This window comes from Carcharhinus amblyrhynchos, chromosome 26, assembly GCF_965287045.1.
Source record: "Carcharhinus amblyrhynchos chromosome 26, sCarAmb.v2.hapA, whole genome shotgun sequence".
In the NCBI taxonomy this organism is placed as follows: Eukaryota; Metazoa; Chordata; class Chondrichthyes; order Carcharhiniformes; family Carcharhinidae; genus Carcharhinus; species Carcharhinus amblyrhynchos.
Window position 1 is genome coordinate 18,656,870 of NC_137349.1, and position 20,865 is coordinate 18,677,734.

Consider the following 20,865-nt stretch of genomic DNA (forward strand, 5'->3'; position numbering starts at 1 on the left):
TGACAGCAAAAGTAAGAGAGCCAGAGCTATCAATTGGGCAGTCTTTTCTCTGGGGCTCAGGTGTTTCAACAGGCTAATGGATTTCTGGGCTCTCAGCCAAGGGTCATTATGTATTCTTGGCTGAGAGGTGAGACATGAGGGTGCTAGAACACCTGAGCCCCAGAGAAAACATTGACACTTTTGTTAGGCTGTAGTAAATAGGATTTTTTAAAAAAGAAAATGCAAAGTTATCAACTAACGGTATTTAGGGATGGACTTTAAATGCTGGCAAGGCAATAATTCCATGAGTAAAAATAAAGTCATTGACCTTGAGCCTGCCTTGAAGTAACAAATTTGTGCCCCTTCCCCCTTCCACCTAACACTCAATATGATGCCACAGGAAATTAAATAGTATCTATCCATATATTCTGTTTTCTGGGCCATGCATCACAAAATTCCAAACTCTTACCAACAATTCAGAAGTTAAATGTGAATAAAACAGTTACAATCGATTGGAATTAGATGGAGAAATTGCTAACTCACCAGGCTCTTTCTGTAGGTGTTACAACATTTTGCCACATGTATGTAGTTTTTTTTTATACTTATTAAATTACAATTGTAATCTGCTTCAAGGTGTAAAATGTTGGCAGTGGGAGAAGATTCCCCTTTGAATGAGAAGCCCACCCCCGTGCCCCACTCCGTTCCCCAGGGCTTCATTAAGAATAAAGAAACAGACTTGACTCAGCAGTACAAGTTGTACATTTTGCAATTTTACAGCTACACCATGCACGTCAGTGGATGAGGCGTACATTTGCAAATTGAGTACTACTTTTGTGGTCTGTTTGAAGTCTTTTGGCATTGAACTTGGATCATCAGGTACTCAATGTACTATTTATCTTGCCACCCTATTTTTCATTTGAAAAGTAAGTGATAAGCTTGACCACACTGAGATTAGAAAGTATCAAATTCCATATGTTCAAACTCAGTTTAATTCCATCCTACATATGGTCTATTGAACTGCAGTTGTGTTGAAGTGGATTGTTGGGTTAAATTATTTTGCCCCTTGTTTTAAATGGCTGAAGATAGAAACATGAGATATCGGAGCTGGAGGAGACCATCAGTCTCCCTGGGCCCTATTTTACCATTTTGATTCTAAGTGCTGGACAGACTTGAAACTGGGAGTGTTTCAGATCCGACTTTTAGACCTGTTCTGAGACGCCCCTATACGTACTCTGCCTGAAAAAAAATTAGCAATTCTGAATCATGCTATAGAAGCCTGAGGGTGGGGCTTAAACTGTCCAAAACCCTGCAGTTCCGATCGGCACCTCCAACTGCGCATGTGCAGCCAAAAAAATGATGGATGCTCCTCCCCTGCCACATCCCTCCCGGGTCAGATAATGCCTCCCTCTGGCCCCCACAGACATTGCCCCACCCCATTACATTACTGACCCCATTATCCCCCCATCGACCCACCACCCAGACCAATCGTGGCCCCCTCTTCCCATTCCCCCACAGGCAGAGTGGCAGCCTCCTTCCCTCTCACTGATCACAGGCAGAGTGACCACCCCCCTTCCTCCCCACCCACAAATCTCAAACAGACACTCAGCACTTACAGCACTTACCTCTTTGCTTGCTGGAGCACTCGAATCAGACTTTTGTAGAGCATGTGTGTTTCACACCAAATCTAGATGGGTGAACCCTGTGGTAAATGGAGAAGTGCTGGTAAGGTTGGACATGCAGCCCATTAAGTTAATGTAAATGCATGCAACTGTACTTGTGGTGGTCGTGACTGTTTTGGGCGTGGTCCCAATTGCGGTCATTTTCAGGCCTTGGTAAAGAGAGAACCGGCAAGGGCATGGATCGCGCTATTCACCTCACGCCCGACTTTGTCAAGTTTTCACACCTGAAAATGGGCACAACGTGATGGCAAAATTGGACCCCAAGTCTCCTCTGTCGTTCAGTATGTTCTTGGCTGATCTCCTGCCAGAACTCCACTTTCCCACTCACTCCTCATATCCTTTGATTAACTGGGATTGTCCAAAGTCAACCTTGAACATACTCCATGATAGAGCATCACAACCCGCAGTAGCAGAGAGTTCCAAAGGCTTCAAATCCTGTTTGGCGAAAAGAAATTTCTCTTAATTGCTGTCCTAAATAATCAACCCTTTATCTTGTGGCTATACCGCTGTATTCTAGATTCCTCATCTGGGAGAAAGCAGTCTCGGTGTCTTATCTGTTGTTTCCCTTCAGAATCTTGCATATTTCAATGAGATAAATATATAGATGCAGAAGTAGGTCATTCAGCCCATTGAGCCTCCTCCCCCATTCAAGATCATTGCTGATCTAATCTCCCATTTGCTCCCTCATTGATCAAACATTATTCTTACTTGCCTTGACTATCTTCAATGACCAAACCTCCACTGCTCTGTGGAAGACAATTCCAAACACTAATTATCCTCAGAGAAGTCCACTGTGCCTTTAAGAAATGTATTTTTATCATGTTTCTTATAAGAGGTATGTTTAAAATTCAGCTGTATTTTATATGGTGCTGATTTGTCTGCACCAGGCAGCTCACATGCTGAGAATGTAAGCTGATTGAGCTTGGCTAGGGATGTGTTTGCTTTAATCGGAGTTAATGTACTTTGGTTCATTTTGGTTTTTCCTCTGGGGTTTCAGAGCAGGGGTTTAATTAGGTTGATTGACAGAGACAGAGTCCTGTGAATGGGCAGAGCTAAGCTTGCAGGGAAAATGCACAGTTCTCTTTTATTCAAAAACAGTTGGTTTTTGTCTGCTCCTGAAAGAAGCAAGAGATGCCTTTCTGTCTCTCTCTCTCTCTCTCTCTGGAGGCTGCTGTTTGGGGCTATCACTTTCTCTCTCCCTTTCTCTTCAGAGGTGTTCAAAGGCTCTAAAGCTATTAACAAGTACAAACTCATAAGCCTGGGAGTTTGCTAAATGATTTTGAAGAGGAGTTTAAGTCTATAAGAGGAATATTACTTGAATTGGCACTATTAGAGATAGGTTAGCAGTTATGAATTGTGGCTTCTCATGTTTAAGTGTTTCAAGATAAAAGTTAAGCTAATTCATTTGTAACAGTTAAAGTATTGTTAAATAAAGTTTGTTTTGATAGAAGCTTCCTAGTGTGTCAGTAGAATCACACCTGGAGTGAAACACCTTATCCTCAGACCAATGACAAAATAGAAAAACTGTTGGGGTCTAGTCGCGCTTCATAACATACTTCGGAGTTTCTTCTCTAGTACTGTAACAGAAAAAACTACTCCTCCTCCTTATGAATTTGAGAGAGTATAGGCAAATATTCAACCTTTCAACATTGGGGTACCGTCTCATCCTAAGAACGTATCCAGTGAACGTTTTGCTGTACAGGTTCCAATGCAAGAAATAATTGGATCATCTCCACTGCAAGAGACCCTTTCTTAAATATGGAGACCTGAATTGCAAACTGAATTCCAGGTGTAGTCACACCAAAGCCCTCTCCAATTGTAGCAATCCTTCCTTGCTTTTGCATTCCAGTCCTCTTGCAGGACATGCCATTTGTCTTCCTAATTGCTTGCTGCACTTGCCATGCTAGCTTCTTGTGTTCCTGGTACAAGAACATGCAAGTCTCTATGAACACCAACATTTAAAAGTTTTATAACTTATAAAAAATATTCAACTTTTCTGTTCTTACACCCAAAGTGAACAACCTCCCACCCGCTCACATTATACTCCATCTTTACCATCTTGCTTGCTGCCCACTCACTTTACCTGGCTTTACCCTCACAGCTTACACTTCCTTCTAGCTTTGTATCATCAGCAAACTTGAATGCACTGCCCTTAGTCTGTTTTAGTTATAGATTGAGGCACCGACACTGCACCTTGTGGCACTCCATTGTTACAGTCTACTATCTTGAAAATGCTCAAATTATCACTAATTTCTGGTTTCTGTCCGTTAACCAATCCTCCATCCATGTTAATACATTACCCCTTCTCCATCTCTTGCAAATTAACCTTTTATTTGGCAGCAATTGGAAATCCAAGTCTGCTGGTGTCTCCCTTTTATCTATCCTACTAGTTACATCCTATATTACATTTGCCATACGTGATTATGCAAAACTCTACGAAGTGCATTGTCAAGACTTTCTTAAAAATAGATTCCCAGCACTTTCCTGAAGATGATATCAGACTAACTGACTTTTTAATTCCTTATGTTTTTTTTCTCTCCTTTTTCGAATACAATTGTTGAATTTTCTAACTTCCAATCTGCTGAAGCCATTTTGCTTATAGGGAACTTCAGAAAATCTTTCCCTACGGGTTACCTCTTTTCGATCGCTAGGTGTAGCGATCAGGTCCCTGAAGTTTCTCGAATAGTCACTCTAGTCAGCTCCTTGGTCACCCTCTATTTCTGGTATATAATTCAAGACTTCTACTGCGGTTAGCACTGCTGCCACACAGTGTCAGGGACCCGGGTTCAGATCTGGCCTCAGCTCACTGTCTGTGTGGAGTTTGCACATTCTCTGCCCATCTGCGTGGGTTTCTTCTGGGTGCTCCAGTTTCCACTCACACTCCAAAAATGTGCAGGTTAGGTTGATTGGCCATGCTAAATTCCCCCTTGTGTCAGGAGGACTAGCAGGAATAATACTTGGGTTACAAGGATAGCCCTGGTTGTCAGTGCAGGATCGATGGGTCAAATGGCCTCCTGCACTGTAGGGACTCCATGATAATGTGAAAACAGGGATAAAATATTTGTTCAATGTCTGCAAATTTCTCAATTCCCAAGGTAACTTCTCCTGTCTCTAAGGGGCGAATGTTTAATTTAGCAACTCTCCTATTTATATACTTGTAAAAGGCCAAGTTCCGTTAATCCATTATATACCTGCAAAAGCTCCGACAATCCATCTTTATATTCCTTGCTAGTTTACTCTCATTGAATTTCCCCCATTTTACAACTTTTTGATCACCCTTTGTTGATTTCTAAAACTCTTTCAATCCTCCACTTTACTGCTACACTTTTATAACATTATAAGCCACTTCCTTCAATCTAATTCCTGTTCCTAACTTCCCTAGCACGTCGTGAATGGATATTACTAAGTTTATGTTTTTGAATGCATTTTTGTTAAAAACTCTAAATTCTTTTAATGTTTCCTACTTTTTCTGCACTCTTGTAACTTTTGATCTATTTATCCAATCAGTCTTCCCTCAGACCTGTGAAATTACCTTTGCTTAAGTTTTAAGATTCTTGGTTTGGACACGAATATGTCTCTCTCGCATTTTAAATAGAATTCAGTTACTTTATGATCAGTTTTTACCAGAGGACCTTTGAATATGCAACTACTAATTAACCCTGCTTCATTATACAATACGCGATCTAAAATAGATTTGTCCCTAGCTGGTTCGGCAATCTTTTGTTCTCGGATAAATTCACAGAAGTATTCTGCAATCTAATTTTCCAGAAAACCTTTGCCAATTTGATTTCAGTCTTTATGAAAATTAAAATTCCTCTGCAATTATTACATTGCTTTTTGTTTAAAGCTCCATTATTATTTTGTTTAATACTGTATTCAAAGGTATAACTATTGCTAAGAATCTTTACTTTACACCCACCCGTGTTACCCCCATCTTATTCCTAATCAATCAACACCTATACTATTTCTACTTTCTGATTTGAGGTAAGATTCTCTGTTACTGTTGTCCTGATTTAGTATTAGGGCTACTCCTCCTCTTTCATTCTAACATTTTAAAATGTTGTGTACTTGGAATATTTATTTGCAAACCTTGGCCACCTTGCATCCAATGATGGGATTTTCTGCACCCCCTCTCCCCGCATGGCCTGTTTCCCAGTAGTGGTGGCAACTCACCATTGGCTGCTGGCAGGATCTTCCAGTCCCACCAGTGTCTACAGAATTTTGTATGCCTTGCACCCTCTGTGAAGTGAAGTGAAGTTTATTTATTAGTCACAAGTAGGCTTACATTAACACAAAGTTAGTGTGAAAATCCCGTGGTCGCCACATTCCGGCGCCTGTTTGGATACACTGAGGGAGAATTTAGCATGGCCAATGCATCTAACCAGCAGGTCTTTTGGACTGTGAGAGGAAACCAGAGCACCTGGAGAAAACCCACACAGACACGGGGAGAAAGTGCAAACTCCACACAGACAGGGACCCAAGCCAGGACTTGAACCCAGGTCCCTGTCCCTGTGTGTTGCCAGGGAAGCTGTGGCCATGTATCACCATTGGCGGGACTGGATTTATATCAAATCATTTACCTCTATTTGTGTAGTTAGGTCGTCTGTCCTGGTGGAATTGGTTCATACATTCATATTCATCTGAGTTCTCCAAGCTGAGATCTCCACACCAGTAGGGCAAAGAGATAGGCCCTGAATGCATCCCAGCTGGAATGGGGATTGAACCCCATGCTGTTGACATCAACCTGATCCACACTGGCCATCCAGCCAACTGAGCCAACTGCCCCTGTCTCCTTGCCCCCTAAAATAGTGTGTGTTGCTGTGGCAACATGCATTTTTACATGTATGTTGTTGTCTGAAACTATAGATGGTTAAGGCTCCAATTTCTTTCCATCACTTGGCTGACAGGAATGTTTCCTGAATATAGCACCTGCAATTAGAAGGATTGACCCATTGATCATCAGCTATTTGGCCACATCATGAACCTTCCTTGACCCATAAATCTTGAAGTGGAGACCTAAACCCTGAGCTACTGGCTCAGGGAGAAGGATAAGACCCACTACCACAAGACCCCCTCACTGATAAAGAGCCTTTCAACAGATCAAGAGCCTTTTAATTATACTTTTTCCCCTCAATGCTTTATATGAGCCTTATTCATTGGTGCATTGTGTAAATTGCTGCACTGTCCATTGCCTTGACTTATCATTTTAGATTTCAAAATCATCCTTAAGCTGACTCTTCCTGATCGCCTTTTGATTTGTTTTATTAGTTAATTACCTACAAATTAAATAATAGCAAGTTATAGTTTCCCACCCAGATGGCTAAGCTGTAAGTATTGGCAACCTATGGACAATACTCTATTGATTTTTGCTCTAAGGGACACCAAAATCTGTTCCCACCGCAGCCTGTTTGTCTGCTCTTCATCAGTAAGTTCTATTTAGATTGTGTCTTTAATGCAGTAAATTGCCCGAGTGGTTAACGGAGGCATATTCAAAAAAGATCCTCAGCACTGATTAAGAATCAAATCGAAGACTATGACAGCTGTAGTGGCAGTACAGTGGTTAACACTGCTGCCCTCACTGCCAGGGACCCTGGTTCGATTATGAGCTTGGGTCACTGTCTGTGCAGTGTCTGCACCTTCTCCCCATATTTGTGCGGGTTTCCTCCAGCTGCTCCAGTTTTGTTCCACAATCCAAAGATGTGCAGGTTAGATGGCTTAGCCATGCTAAATTGCCCCCTTAGTGTTCCAAGATGTATGGGTTAGATGGATTAGATATGGTAAATGTGTGGGATTACGGGGATAGGGCAGAGTAGAGGGCCTGGGTAACATAATCTGTCAGAGATTTGGTGTGTACTCAATGGACTGAATGGCCTCTTCTGCACTGGAGGGATTCCACTATGAACATCTCATCTGAAAGGTGGCACCCCCTACACTCCAGCAGTCCCTCAATTGCGCTGGCATGTCAACTGTGTTTCTGGAGTGAGACTTGAATGCACAATCTACTGACTCAGCGGCCTATGTGAGCCAAGGTTGGCATCAAGGGAATTTCCAAGTATGTAAATCATAGAAATAATGTATTTTTTGTAAGCAAAGGAAGGAAGTATCTTGCCTAGGAGTTTACAAAGCACGTTGAATCAAGAAATAAGGTTTGGGAGCCACGTCAACTTCATACAATACATTCAGTTTCATTCCCTAAAGGATCAAAAACCAATTTAAAATGAAGTTATTAATACATCCAGCAAATTTTAACATTCCAAGGTAGTTCACAAGCATATTGGGCTTTAAAGCTTGACACTGGTTAATGCTGTGTGAAATACTGATTATCACTTCATAGCGTATTTTACAGCTATTGAGAGGGGTACAGCACAACTTGGAATTGGAAAAGCTACACAGAATGGCTAAGAAAGTTACATTCTAATTTTGTTAGAAAATAGCAAATGAAATTACTCAGACTGACAGGATTTGAAGTCATTTAATAGTTAGGAGCGTGGCCATAAATAGGGAACTCATGCAGAGCATTTTCACACAGCTTACTAGATTCCCAGAATAATTTTCCCACTGTAATAAATAACATCAGTAGGGTGGAGAGACATATTTTGTGAAGAAAGAGCAGACTGAAATTGAATTTCCCGGACAACAAGATTGAAATCTAGTAAAAGCTAAATGGGCATCTAGGGCTGAATGGGCTCCTCCCGCTTACCCCAGTTTCTGTTTGTCGCTAATTCCATTCAGAATCCATATGGAACCATTAGCACTGTGAAAAGGGGAACAGCTTTTCTTTTGTGAGCAATATCTGACCATAGCCTTGCCTTGTTAGGACTCTCACATCTGAGTCAGTTGCTGGGGGCCCAAGACCTACTCCAGCACGTAATTCTGACTGGCAGGGTAGTGCGGTACTGAGCGAGTACTGCAGTGTTGATGGCACCATCTTTCAAATACAGTGTCCAACTCAGGGGCGTTGGTATACATGAGGAATCCCATGACACTGTTTGAAATTGAGCTGGGGAATATCTCCCAAAATCTCCAGTATTTTTTCCTCAACCAGTTATTCAGGCATGTATCCCAAGTGGGATTTTCCACGCAACCCTCCGCGAGTCCGCCTGCCATTGGCTGACAGCAGGATCTTCTGCTATTTTCAGCAGGATTTCCTGTCCCAGCGGTGATGGGTGCACCATTGGCGGGTCTGGAAGATCCTGCTGGTGTGACCGGCCAGAAAATTCCAGCCTTCATTTCTGTTTGTGTCTCCTACCTTTTAAAGTTAAAGTTTATTTTATTAGTATCACAAGTAGGCTTATATTAATTATATTGTTATTAATTATAACACTGCTATGAAGTTGCTGTGAAAATCCCCTGTTATACAGTCGCTACACTTCAGAAATATTTAATTGGTTGTAAAGCACTTTGAGATGCCCTGCGAAGGGTGCCTTATAAATGCGAGTCTGTTTTCTTCCTTTATGTCTTCTAAATATGTGACCTGCGAACAGTGAATAAGAAGTTATTTGACTTTTCTGCAATAATTGAGTGAATTTCTGAAGTTGGGGGCTATCAGAACTAGTGTACTTACTTAATCATGATCCCTTCATTACATAACCAGCTGCAAAGTAAAACCCCATTTCCTACATTAGTGGCCCCCGCATCCTTGTTGAGTAAAATAGCAAAAGTGTGATGAATTTAGGGCACTTGCTGTTTAATTCACCAGTCACTAGATTCTGGGTTGACACTGTCCTCTATTTCTCAACCAACAAGAGAACGATGATTATCATTGCATGGCTGGGGTTGGATACAAACAAAGCAATAATGTGCAAGCCCAGAACTGTTCAAATTGTATAATAAATGATGGTAAAATGGCTTCAGACAGTTCTGTAAGAAATCCAGCACACCACATAACTGGTTCATCAACACAGCCTGTAAATAAATATGCATAAACTAACTGCTGCTTATTGTTAAATTAAAGGAAGTGCTTACCGCAGTACACTTTCTTGTAGCTACACTGTGGTTCTACACACCAAGGAAGGTGATCAAATTAAATAAGTAGGAAGCACGCAAAGCTTTGATATTGCAACACTTGGGCAATATAAGATGTCCTCGTGTAAGTCTACTTTTGTGTATTAATTTGTAGTCTGCCTTCTTGTGTACTTATTGCTTAAGTTTTCAAAGTAAAAGTGTGCAAAGTTGTAAAAATTGGGCACAGTTTGCTGGATCTGGAGATCAAAAAGGGTGATGAGGACGGAAAACTGTACATTTTAATCTTAGGAAAATTAGTAATGATTTGGCGCGCTACAAGTTTACTCCTTAGAAGTGTGTGGCGTCAGACTATGTGGTGAACATAAAGACTGAATTGGAAAAGGCATCTTTATGTATCTGTGTCATTTTGATTTCTTAGTCTTGCAGCAGACTGCGAGATGGACAGAAAATTTGCTTGACTTGTGTTTACATTTAAGAAGTGAAAATATTTCTGTAACTTGTTTTCTTTCAAGGTCTAAATTTCTTTGGTTGGGTCTGCTGTTTGTGAAGCTTCTAGCGATGTTTTGTGGTTTGCTAGTTCACCTGCCACTGTGAATTCTGCTGATGCTCAGCGCAGCCAAGGACTTGCAACAAATGTTTGTGTTTTGGAGGTGCTTCTTATCACTTGTGTTGCACCTTTTCTCCATGTGCTATTTTCTGAAATCACTAAAAATTATTTTAATCTTGAGTTCAGAGGAGGAAGAATGGATAAATTTGGCAGTTTATTTGACAGTAAAAGTTTCTTCCAACACTTGTAGATTGTATCACAATGACGGAAAATTTGAAATAATCAAGGTTGTCATGACATTTATCTGTTAAGGGAATCATTTCTTCAATGTACGCATCCTTCTGCCAATACCCTCCCTCTGCTCCTCCCATTCTCTTTCTCTGAAAATATTTATCCAAGATTACCATCTTATTTTTGGGGTTTTGCCAAATTCCTACTCCTAATTTGTTCCTAATTTGAACAATCATTATGTATCAGATTATCCAATTGAAGAGAAACTCAATCCCTAGTGCACCTGCTACTCCCACACATCCAAAAGGGGTGAGTGGACAAGCTGGAACTCCCAACCATTTGTTTTGCTCCCTAGTTTGGGGACACTACAGCCAGCTGGAAAATCCTCACTGTCTTCTTCCTTTAGGACTGTTTATCTCAACATGGATTGAGCATACAACTATTTCAGTCCTGATTTGTGTGCCTCACTGGGGAGTTCCAAAGGAATTAAATACTGGTTGTGGTGTTACACTTGTTTGCTGTCCATTGCTTACTGGGCCCACCACTGGGATTTGTCCACTGAGGCCACTTGTTTTGTTGTTTAGCTTTATAATGGCAAATGCTTGGCTGATACAGCTACAATGGAACACAGCCAAGAAAAGTTAACAAGATTTCTCCTGCATGGAATTTAGCTAAAGCAGGGTTTTTTTTTGGTCTGTTTCTAGCTAACCATTTGTCATATTGCACAGCTGATAAAATGTTACCTCTTGTGATTGGCATCCATAAGGCATAAGCACTTCATTAATAATTTGATGACTTTTAAAATTTCATCATGTAAACAAAAACAGGCCTGTTTAATCATAGTGCTGCCTAGATACATTGTTTGTGCATCGGTTTGTTGGTATGTCAAATTTATGCCTGAGTCAGAGAAATCCTTTTAATTCAAATGTTTTGGTGAACATTTTTGCACATCAGTGTGACCAATATCTATAAACTGTGTAATTTTTAAATCTCTGGTTGTGTCAGGTATTTCCAAGGCAGCTGTGGTATGGTTTATTTGCAAGGCACACATTCTATGCTGAGCTAACCAAAATCTGAAGATCGGTACCTATTTATTAAGCTGTGATACTTCACATTATCTACACCAGCCATCTATCTGCAATCTGAGAATGCGATACGTGAGGAGCTTTGTGCAATGGAACCACACGTTCTATAAGAACTGATTCGACATTCAGAAAAACTGATCTAATGTCAAACCCATGAAACATAGAAAATTGGGGCAGAAATAGGCCACTTGGCCTGTCGAGCCTGCTCCACCATTCATTATGATCATAGCTAGTCCTCTATCCCACTACCACACTCTCATGCTCTCCCCATAGTCTCTGACACCTTTTAGAGTCAAGAAATCATTCAGTGACTTGGTTTGAAGGTGGCAGAAAGAATATTTGCCTTCCATCAGTTCATTTTTGCTTGTGTCCCAGAGATGAAAGGACATTGTACCAATGCACTAGCTGATCTAGACATCATGCTGTGTTCTTGGTTTGATGTGTTGTCACCGTTCTGGGGAATGGTGTGATGCTACCAATTAGAATGGGAAATATAAAAGACATTGAAGGTAAATAAAGCTCAATAACCGATTCTAGAAAGCTTTGTCTAAGCAGAAACTTGTTAGTTATATGGCATTGATGTGGAGATGCCAGCATTGGACTGGGGTAAGCACAGTAAGAAGTCTCACAACACCAGGTTAAAATCCAACAGGTTTATTTCGTAGCACAAGCCACAAGCTTTCGGAGCGCTGCCTCTTCATCAGGTAAGTGGGAGTTCTGTTCATAAACTGGGCATATAAAGACACAAACTCAATTTATAAGTTGGAATGCAAGTCTTTACAGGTAATCAAGTCTTAAAGATACAGACAATGTGAGTGGAGAGAGTGTTAAGCACAGGTTAAGGAGATGTGTATTGTCTCCAGCCAGGACAGTTGGTGAGATTTTGCAAGTCGTGGGGGTTACAGATAGCGTGACATGAACCCAAGATCCCAATTGAGGCCATCTTCATGTGTGCGGAACTTGGCAGAATATGGCTTCTTTAAATTTTAAAGATTTTATTAAGCATTTTAGAGTACACATCCAAGTTCATATTTCGTGAAGTGATTGTGCATTGAGTGCAGCATACTTGGAGGAAAATACACCGCAAGGAAAATGCAGCATACTTGTGTGTCTTCAACAACTGCGACTGTTGGTTTGGTAACAAACCCAGTGATTCAGAGGCTGGAATTCTCCAATTTTGAGACTAAGTCCCATGGTGAAGGTGAACATAGAGTGTTTCCCACTGTGGAGGCTGACAGGGAAGCACGGCAAATCTTCTAGCCCCGGCCTCATTAATTATGCACCGGGATGTTCTGCACCATATTCAGTGGCAGGGTAGGCCTGGAGGGCGAGTCGTCTGTCATCGTGTCCAGGGAATTTATTGAAAAGGCACCCAACATCACTGACCCAGTATTGGAGAAAGAAGGTGGATATGCTAACAATGCAGATGGATTTCCACGAACATTCTGAACCTCGTAGATGGACCCCCTCCAGGACACCAAATCCGGAAGGTCATTTGCAGGTGGACCCCCGACTCACTGCTGTGGTGTTCCAGGGTGCAGGGTCGTGGGCTACCCCCATCCTGAATTCCAGAGCAGCCCCAGGTATTGTTCAGGTGAGTCCTGAAATCTGCAAGCCATGTTGTTCCAAATGTGTTTCACGCTAGCGTGTTTTCCTGCTGATGTTGCAGAGGACATGGGGAGGGGGGTCAGGCCTCCATCTGCATCCAATTAACAGGATGGAAATGAGGTTCACGCTGCCCTCTGATGGCACCAGCAGTGGGGATCCCACTGTAAATTTACACTGACGTTAAACCGATTCCTGGGCCTTCCACCATATTCTCCCATCATGTCCACTAAGGCGGGAACTTGGGAGAATTCTGCTCAAGGAATCCTGCTGAACTAAAGATCCAGTTAGTTGGAATCGGTGCCCTTGCCTGACTTTGGAAGGGTTGAATTCTTTGCTAATTGTTAGGACATCGATGTAACATCACAGACCATATAATGAGTTTGACTCCTTAAAATAGCAACTTCAAAGGAGCTCACAAATGTATTCAGCATGTTAGTTAGTGGAACAAGACATTACCTTTACATCAGCACTAAACTTGTTCTTGCTAATGCTAAGTTAAGACAATAAATAATCTGACACTGGGGGATACTACTAAATTTGGAAAGTTGTTTTCAGAATTTTGTGGGAGGCTTGCCCTCAGTGGTAGTTTATTTTTATAAATGGTAATTATTTATGGTAATGGAAGCAGTCTCATTTAATTCCACTCTAGTAGTGTCATTTAGCTTGTCTTTTTTTCCCACAAAACTGGTACAAGATGGGCCATTCTGAACAATATAAAGTTTCTTCAACTGAAGTGTTTTACGAGCTGGGAAGATTCAATGAAAGCTCTTTCACAGGATTCACTGGATTCAAATGGCCAGAATTGTCATCCATTCACTAATTGGTAATGGATTGAAGGGTTATGGGGAGAAGGCAGGAAGAGGGGGACGAGGAGCATATCAGCCATGATTGAATGATGGAGTGCACTTGATGGGCTGAATGGCCTAATTCTGCTCCTATGAACTTATTAGATGTACATCTCACCGAGCACAGTGTTTAACGGCAATAACGAGGTGGCGGGGTAGGTCTCTTGCCAATGGGCTGGAGAGCTGACGAGATCCCTGTATGTTTCTCTTCGAGAAGATCCTCTAAGTGCCAATCAGTTATTAATTGGACATCAGTGGGCCTTCCCAGGATCGGGGGGGCGGGGAACTGTAGCTGCTACTGAGATTTCCACCTGCCACCCTCCTGAATGCTTCGATTCCACCCTGGAAAGGGGCTTAAATTTCACCACTGCTCAAGAGGATTTATTTTTAAATGATATATGAATGGTAATAGGGAAAAATCTTTATTCCCCTGATGTTCATTGAAAATTGGCCCCTTTCTGCACTGTGCATTTGTTAGTTGAATGTATTTCTTATCATTAAGTGCACATCAGTTATGAAGGGAGTTAGCCATTGCTGCATTTGTAAGCTAGTTTTGACCCTGCTAAAATATGACTTAGCCTGCTCTTCATGAACCCATGGTATGTTCGATTAATTTGGTGGAGTTCTTTGAGGGCATTACGTGCATGTTGGACAATGGGGAACCCGTGGATGTGGTGTATGTAGATTTCCAGAATGCATTTGACATGGTGCTGCACCAAATGCTGCTGTATGAGATAATGGTATTACAGGTAATGTATTAGCATGGATAACGGATTGGTTAACTAACAGAAAGCAAAGAGTGAGGATAAATGGGAATCTGTGGTTCTAATTTAGTAAGTGGCTTTATTCGGTTTAATTGCAACTTGAGTCATTTTCAGGCCCCAAAAATTTGCAAGCATTCCAGCTGACCTTCACTGTGTCTACACAGGGAGGCTACTGGAACCCGGATATATTTATCCAAGTTTCTGGAATGGTCCTTACAGGTCTGGAGTCTCTTACAAGGTCAGGATGGATAGTGGTCAGGAATAGGGACTTCTGTGTTCGAATTCTGATGAGCAGCACTCACCTTTCAGGCTCTGGGTAGAGTCAGCATAGGTAGTGGAGCCTTGGGTCACCATAACAACATGAGAGCCTCCAACATGTTTTTTGTGTGGGTGGTGGGAGGGAACTGAGGTAGGGGTACTAGGATGGGAGGATGGAGTCACATTTCCCGGCCCTCATGGGGGAAGGGGCAGACTGCCCCCCAACTGATGAGACATCACAGGATCTCTCCCCCTATTAGTAAGCTCTGAGATGGTTACTGGTAAAGATGGGCGCACTTGGACCAAATTGTGTAGATTATTGGGGCCAAACATTTTTAAAAACTAAGCATTGCAGTCATTTTAAATAATTTGTAGGAATTGGACAATCCTAGCTAGATATTATATACTGTATGTAATAGTGCAGTTTCATTTATAAAAAAATCTTAGAAGCTTTAGCCAGAATTCATAGAATCATGGAACCCTACAGTGCAGAAAGAGGCCCTTCGGCACATCAAGTCTGCACCGAACACAATCCCACCCAGGCCCTACCCCCATATCCCTACATATTATACCCACTAATCCCTCTAACCTACACATCCCTGGACACTAAGGGGCAATTTCTTAGCATAGCCAATCAACCTAACCCGCACATCTTTGGACTGTGGAGGAAACCAGAGTACCTGGAGAAAACCCACGCAGACACGAGGAGAATGTGCAAACTCCACACAGACAGTGACCCGAGCCGGGAATCGAACCCAGAACCCTGGAGCTGTGAAGCAGCAGTGCTGCCCACGGTAGCACAGTGACCCAATTCTCTGACCTTATCCGTGGCTGGGATTTGCCGGTCCCGCTGCGGTGAATGGAGTATAGACTGAGCGCCAAATTCCACAGGCAGTGGCGGTGAGGAGAATCCCAGCCATCCTTCTATTAGGCGACAGCTAACTGGGACGTTAGCACTGATAAAATGAAGGCATTTTGGCCGGGATTTTCCGGCTATGCTTGCCCCAAAACTAGAAAATCCCACCTGAGGTCAACAGATTTTTCCATGGTCTGCCCCTCACCCACTATGATTCCCGTGGCGAGCAGATCCCCCCCTTTTTTGAGTATATACTGTAATGACAGGTTTCCTCATTGATTCAGAAACTAATCTAAAATGTGAAACAATTTCCATTTTCTTCAGTCTAATTTGAACCTTGCAGTAGCAAAAAAGACTGCAGTCTTCAGAATAGCATGCCTCCAGTGGCTGAAGTGGAATAAATGCTTTTAAAACTATATGAAGATATATGGTGACCAAAGTAGTGCATCTTTTAACTGGAGACTTTGGCTTCCATTGATCTGCTTGCCAAATTAGAGGAATAGTGAATGAAAAGTTATCTATCATTAGGTCAGCGGTAAATTAATTGGCATTTCAGATCTTCACACTCATTTATGATTCATTCTGAAGAGGCACTGTTATGTGTTGAGAAAGAAAATGTCCAAACGACCCAAGCACAGCATGCTTTACAGTACACAGGGTGACACAGTGATACAGTGGTTGGTCCCAGGTTTAATTTGGGCTTGGGTCACTGTTCTGTGTGGAGTTTGCACGTTCTCCTTGTGTCTGCGTGGGTTTTCTCCGGTTGCTCCAGTTTCCTCCCGCGGGTTAGGTGGATTGACCATACTAAATTGCCCCTTAGTGTCGGGGGTTGTTAAGTGGAGGGGGGGGGATTGGAGGTTGGTAGGGTGAATGCATGGGGTTATGGGGATAGGGCCTGGGTGGTATGCAGGCTCGATGGGCCAAATGGCTTCCTGCATTGTAGGGATTCTACGATCCAAATTACTTCAATATGTTTCTGGGGGAAAATAAGCTTTTGAAAAGTTGCATTTTAAAATGTTCTCTTATCCTATGTTCAGCTTCTATATGAACTAACAGTGATTCGGCCAACTAGATTAGGCTCGAAGGCCTTAACATTGCTATCATTTGATGATGATGGGGAGATGCCGGCTTTGGACGGGGGGGGTGGGCACAGCAAGAAGTCTCACACTGTCAGGTCATTTGATCACTATTGTAGCATTTTGCTTCTTCATTTGGAGATTGAAAGTATTTCTTCCATATGTCTTGAGAATTGACTTTTTTTTTCATTAAATTTTTTCCTTGGCAAGTAACCACTTCTAGTTGAGATTTAGTTGTGTTATTGCCAGGCTAAATGATTCAGCTTTTCAGAGCTCTTTCATTGTCACTCAATTTCAATGACTGGACCAGGAGTAGAAAATTACCTTCCGAATCAGGTTGCAGGGCAAGTGGCTAGAAAGACTCTAAGATAGAAGGAAGTGATTGCAGGTGCTTTTTCTTTCACAACGTGCCTCTAGGGTCTGACCAAAACAAGGCGGTGCTGTTGGGTTTGGTTTGGGGACGATCATTAGACCTGTTGTGGAATTGAAAGCTGAGTGATGCAGTTTGAAAGAAGCTGAATAGAGCTTTCCATGCTAAATCCTATTAGCATAAGCACTGCTTTGCTCTGTGCAGAGGGAAAGAGAGGGTGGCAGCTACTGCCCGCGAATGGCTAGATAGTAATTGTTTCAGCAAAGCATCGAATGCAGTTTTGAAATGAAGAATCCATCCCACTGTAAGTATCAACTTGTTAAAGTGACCAATATAGGGGAGGAGGGTAAACTTTGATCATTTGTTTCTGCAGTAGATTTTTGTGCTAAGTCTTTAATGGATATTTCTGCACAAACTGATCAGGCCAGAACAATGTTGAATTTGTTCATCTGAGGGCATCGCTTCATATGTAGAGAAAAAGCTGGAATAACTTCTTGTGATGTGTAGTAAATGGCGGCATAGATGTTTGCATATTTACCCAAATGTCAGCTGCCGATAAATACATTTGGGTGTAACCCCCTTTTTTCCCCCCCAATTCTTGAATCCTAATTAGTTACATTAAAATAGTTGTAGACACGATACTGAGAAAGGAGAAATAATGACTCATCAGTAGTAAAGGTTTTTTTCTAAGTAGTGTTACTGCTCTGGAGGAAAGATCAGTGTCCTGAATTGTTGGGCAGGATCTTCTGGCTACGTTCACCCCGAAACAAGAAAATCCTACCCGAGGTCAGTGGACCTTTGCGTGGTCTGTGCCTCCCCCTGCCCTCTTTGGCAAGTGGAACAGGAAAATTCCCCTTGTTATCTTTGGCCCAGACATTATTGCCTCTCCAGCAGGATATTATGGTCCTGCTGAGGTAAATGGCAATTTAACTGGCCCATCGTATCCGCTGGGAGAGCAGTGGAGACACACCGTGGTGGGACTGCAAAATCCTGGCCGATGTTTCTTTTTCCACAAGTACTGCCCGACCGCTCCAACATTCTCTGTTTCTGCATTTCAGTTTTCCAGCACCCGCAGTATTTTGTCTAGTCTTGCTATATTGAGATTTACTTGCTCGTTCTTGTGCAGAATATGAGTACCTTTTCCAAATCACACAGAAAGGTCTCTGTACAAAATAATCTCAGCAAAGCTAGCTTAGCACTTTCCAATAATGCCATTAAAGCTCATTAGATCCTGCAGTAACATTTTCCTGGACGGCCCGGTGACACAGTGGTTGGCACTGCTGCCTCACAGCACAATAAGAAGTCTCACAACACCAGGTTAAAGTCCAACAGGTTTATTTGGTAGCACAAGCTTTCAGAGTGTTGCTCCTTCTTCTTCGATTCCCAGCTTGGGTCACTGACTGTGCGGAGTCTGCATATTCTCCCCATGTCTGCGTGGGTCTCCTCCAGGTGCTTCAGTTTCCTCCCACAGTCTGAAAGATGTGCTGATTAGATGCTTTGGCCATGCTAAATTCTCCTTCAGTGTACCCGAACAGGCAACTTGGGGATTTTCGCAGTAATTAACGGAAGCCTACTTGTGACACTAATAATTAAACTTAAAACTTTCCAAAGAGCAAAGTGATTCAGTACCAGACAAAATTTTATAGATGCAATAAGCTCTGGAGAGATCCTGCACATTCGGACCCACGTTGTACAGTGCTAAACGTAACTCCGATATGGCTAATGCATTCATGCTTTGTCAGCTTTTGTTCAAATTTTTTAAAAATAATAAAGGGAAACCTTGTTGCTATATTTTGATTTTGATTTGATTTATTATTGTCACATGTATTAGTATACAGTGAAAAGTATTGTTTCTTGTGTGCTATATAGACGAAGCATACCGTACATAAAGAAGGAAATGAGAGAGTGCAGGATGTAGTATTACAGTCATAGCTAGGGTGTACAGAAAGATCAATTTAATATGAGGTAGGTTCGTTCAAAAGTCTGATGGCAGCAGTGAAGAAGATGTTTTTGAGTCAGTTGGTACTTTTTAAATGTATCGACTGATACAAATTCATCGACAATATGTTCTTTGTTAGCTTTAAATTTTCTTACTATAATAGTGTTGGTTATCTATAAAATCTGCAATATGTATCTTCACGGTCTCAATTTCAGCAAATCCACTCAAAGTAATGTAAAAAGTTTCGAGCCACATTGGGGAAAATTGAGACATTCTGGAAACTGTTGGCTACCTGATCACAAGCTCTTACAGGAGTGTTCCTTCTGCATTTTCAGCGTTTAGAAAACACATCAAATACTAAACAGGAAATATTTTTGTTTCCTTTGTAGTTTCCTGTTATTTTTATTTACCTGCTCACCTTTGCTGTGAACTTTCTTTTCTTCAACAAAACAATATTGTTGTTTCTTCATCAAATATTCTTTTCGACTTGTATCACTGTCCTCGTAACGTCAGTCCTGGCCAACATGTTGAATAAAATTATATAAGATGCTTGCCTCAAGACCAGAGGACCCGAGGGAGCTGTGGATTTAGAAAGAATAATTCTGTGAGAAGGTAACTATAAAGATTAGGTAAGCGCTATCCAGAAGATGTAGCATACATTTTGAAGAAGAAACATTTGGTAAAATTTTATATATTTGAAACTTTTCTCAAGAAAAGGCTAAGAAGGCATCCTATTTGTGACCATAAGCTGAGCTTCTGACAGTGTCCAGTCCATTAGCAAAATTGCCTATTTGGACCTCCATAATATAGAATCATAGAATACTACATTGCAGAAGGAGGCCATTTGTCCCATCAAGTCTGCACAATCCGACCTAACCCTATCCCTGTAATCCCATGCATTTACCATAGCTAGTTGTCCTCACTTTAAGGGGAATTCAGCATGGCCAATCCACCTAACCCGCACATCTTTGGACTGTAGGAAGAAACCAGAGTACCTGGAGGAAGCCCACACAGACACGGGGAGAACATGCAAACTTCACACAGACAGTGACCCAAGGCCAAGAATCGAACCCTGGTCCCTGGCACTGTGAGGCAGAAGTACTAACCACTGTGTCACAATGCTGCACCTGTCTGTATTGTCTGTCTCCACCCATTTGCAGCTGAAACCTCATCCATACTTTTGTTACCCTCAAGCTCCTCTATTCTAATGGGTTCCTAGCTGACCTCTCCATCTTCCATATTCTATAAACCCAAGGTCATCCAAACTCTAATACTGCATTCTAATTTGCAGTGATTGCCCTTGACATCAAGGCAACATTTCAACTGAGTGTGGTTTCAAGGAGCCCTAGTAAAACTGGAGTCAGTGGGAATCAGGGAAAACTCTCTGCTAGTTGCAGCCATAGCTGGCATAAAGGAAGATGTTTCTCGTGGTCGGAGGTCAATCATCTCAGCTCCAGGACATCACTGCGGGAGTTCCTCAGGGTAGCGTCCTAGGTCCAACCATCTTCAGCTGCTTCATCAATGACCTCCCTTCCATCATAAGGTCAAAAGTAGAGATGTTCGCTGGTGATTGCACCATGTTAGCACCATTCGTGTCTCCTAGATGTTGAAGAATGCATGTACAAATACAGCAAGCCCTGGACAATATCCAGGCCTTGGTGAT

At 42.0% G+C, this 20,865-nt stretch overlaps 1 protein-coding gene across 2 annotated transcripts in view; it reads left to right on the top strand.

Moving 5' to 3' along the window:
• Positions 1-20,865, top strand: part of LOC145358858 (nuclear receptor ROR-beta-like) — an 89,775-nt gene that overhangs the window by 25,702 nt on the left and 43,208 nt on the right. Inside the window, exon 1 of one of the 2 annotated variants that reach the window (XM_080213200.1) lies at positions 17,451-17,567. The exons of the other annotated variant lie outside the window; for it this stretch is intronic. Within the exon in view, the coding sequence (XP_080069326.1) occupies positions 17,549-17,567 (19 nt within the window). The 5' untranslated portion in view covers positions 17,451-17,548. Of the gene's footprint in view, positions 1-17,450; positions 17,568-20,865 lie in introns of those variants that run through there. 2 annotated transcript variants of the gene reach the window in all.